The 2433-nt window shown below is 37.8% G+C and overlaps 1 protein-coding gene across 1 annotated transcript; it reads left to right on the top strand.

The window, feature by feature from the left end:
• The first annotated feature begins 2 nt into the window (after positions 1-2).
• Positions 3-897, top strand: LOC101314552 (gibberellin 3-beta-dioxygenase 4-like). Its single transcript, XM_004295809.1, has 2 exons — positions 3-331; positions 567-897. The coding sequence occupies exons 1-2, from the start codon at positions 3-5 to the stop codon at positions 895-897; spliced, it is 660 nt and encodes a 219-aa protein (XP_004295857.1).
• Positions 898-2433: the final 1536 nt, after the last annotated feature.

Raw genomic sequence — 2433 nt, 5'->3', positions numbered from 1 at the left:
CAATGAATTCGCCAGAACTGGACCGAGGAACTGATGAGTGGTACCTTCTGTGCAAGAAGGTTCGAGAGGCTTGTGAAAATTATGGTTGCTTCGAAATTGTGTATGATAAGATACCCCCGCAGTTAAGAGCCGAATTCTTCTCAGCGTCAAGAAAACTTTTCAGCCTTCCCCTTGAGACAAAGAAGAAGAACACTTATCCAAATCCTTACTCCGGTTACCTTGGACTGAGTGCTGTTGCTCCCTTGTACGAAAGCTTTGGCTTTGAAGAAGCATCCGACTATGAATCCCTTAGAAGCTTCACAGAAGAAATATGGTCTCGTGACGAGCTTTGGTAAGTAACCTCATTCATGTTGAACATACATATATGCTTGATATACATGAATTTTTGGTCGATCTATTGCCTATTTAAACTAGCTCATGAATTTTATATGCTTGATATAAAATGGTCTTGCTTATTAGTTATCTTGCTTACTGACTTGTCTGTTTTGTTTGTTCATGTTATATATAGTTATATACTGCGAGTGCTGAAACATGTGTTTTGCTTCGTTTGTTTGTTTGTTTACTAGCACTGTCCTTTCTATGATGAAGCAGCTGGACGAATTGAAAGATATGATTCACTTGATCATTCTTGATAGCTATGGTTTGAAAGAATCATCAAATTCGATAATGGTGACTAAGAGACTGCTAAAGTTAATGAAGTATACGGCACCTCCTTCAGGGGAGTACACGATGGCTGCTCCGGCTCACACAGACAAGAATTTTGGCACAATCCTTTGTGATGATCAAGTTTCATGTCTTGAAGTTCAAACCAAGGATGGGCAATGGGTCAAGTTGCCTATACCTCCTCGCTCTTTCGTCTTTAATATTGGAGACTCCCTCGACCCTCATGGTACATAATTAACTTCACCAATAATTCATAACTGAAATACTTTAGATCGAGTTTATCACTAATGATGACTTGCAGGCATGGAGCAATGGCAGAATGCATTCTGTGTCTCATCGGGTGATGATGTGCGGGGACAAAGAACGACATTCCCTAGCAGCATTTGCACAACCAATAGAGGGTTCCATCATCAAAGCACAAAAGGAGCTGGTAGATGAAGACTACCCCCGAATACTAAGAGATTTCGATTACAGCGACTTTTGCAAGTTCATCTATTCAGAAGGAAGAGCCATCGACAACAAAATGCAAGTTTTCGCATTTGCTGGAATTGAAAATTAATTTCTTAATTATAAATATTGAAAATAAAGGTTCTTGACATATGTAATGCCGCATTTGCCTGATGTCTACGTAGTGTCTCACCGGACGAGGCTCCTCCTTATTCTGCATCTTTGTGTTTCTAATTTCCGGTTTCTTACCAAAATTTATAAGGCGAGAAAAGTCATGTACTGTTTGGATGATTTTTCCGAATGAATAAGTTAAGGTACCAAATTGATAGCTGGAAAACTGATGTAGTAAAGTTCTGATTGGTCTAAAGTTCAAGAATTTTCTGTCATATTTCTATGTAATATTTACACTAATATTCTGATGAAGACATAATAGGCAGAGCATGTCGATAGATTTGGAAAGGAGTGATGCGGTCAAGATTGATATACTTTGTATTGTGTTTTACGAAAAATTCTTAGGTAAGTATTTCCCTACCAGGTGGCGGTGGGGCAACCTAGCTAATCGAAAAGCAACAAATTTGATACAAATATCACAGTTGTCCACGCTTTTAAATACACAATACTCATAATACTTCTTGCATGTTATCATATTAGTCAGTCATATGGTCATGTGATGTGCATGCTTTACATATGAATTTCTCGTATTTTACATTGTTTAACATACTTTGGACATTGTATTTTTATTTTATTTTTTAAAATAATTAAGAACTTTAGATCATATGCTTTCGTATCGTATTTTTAGACATCGTATTGTATTGTAGAATTCTTGGATTATCCAATAAGTTACAGTGTTAACTGTTAAACAGTAAGGACTAAGGACACTAGGTATTTTATGTTGTCTACTCCCTTGGAATTCACCTCAGATCTCAGATCCACCCTTCAAGAAAGAAGACTCCTTTACCCAAAACCCACAATCTCCTCTCTCCCAGATCCACCGACCCGCACTCTCTCAGTCAAACCTAGAATGGACCTCCACCCAAATCACAGCTCCAACTTCCCCCACCGCCTCCTCCGCCTCCTTCACTGCCACACATGTCATTGTCACTTCAAAAACCGTGCAATATAAGTAACACACACTCAACAAATGATTCATTACTAAATACACGAGGGAAGTGTATTTTTTATTTTATTTTTTTATATCATTCTCATTTCAAGAACCTTGCATTATACGTCAAGGACCCTCTCGTTCTCCCAAAAAAAAAAGAAAAAAAGAAAAAAAAGAACTTCTCAACGTACAAAAGATTCGTACCTAAAGTCCTAAACACA

The sequence above is a fragment of the Fragaria vesca genome, linkage group LG3 (assembly GCF_000184155.1).
Source record: "Fragaria vesca subsp. vesca linkage group LG3, FraVesHawaii_1.0, whole genome shotgun sequence".
NCBI lineage: Eukaryota > Viridiplantae > Streptophyta > Magnoliopsida > Rosales > Rosaceae > Fragaria > Fragaria vesca.
This window is presented reverse-complemented; position numbering and strand designations above follow the sequence as displayed.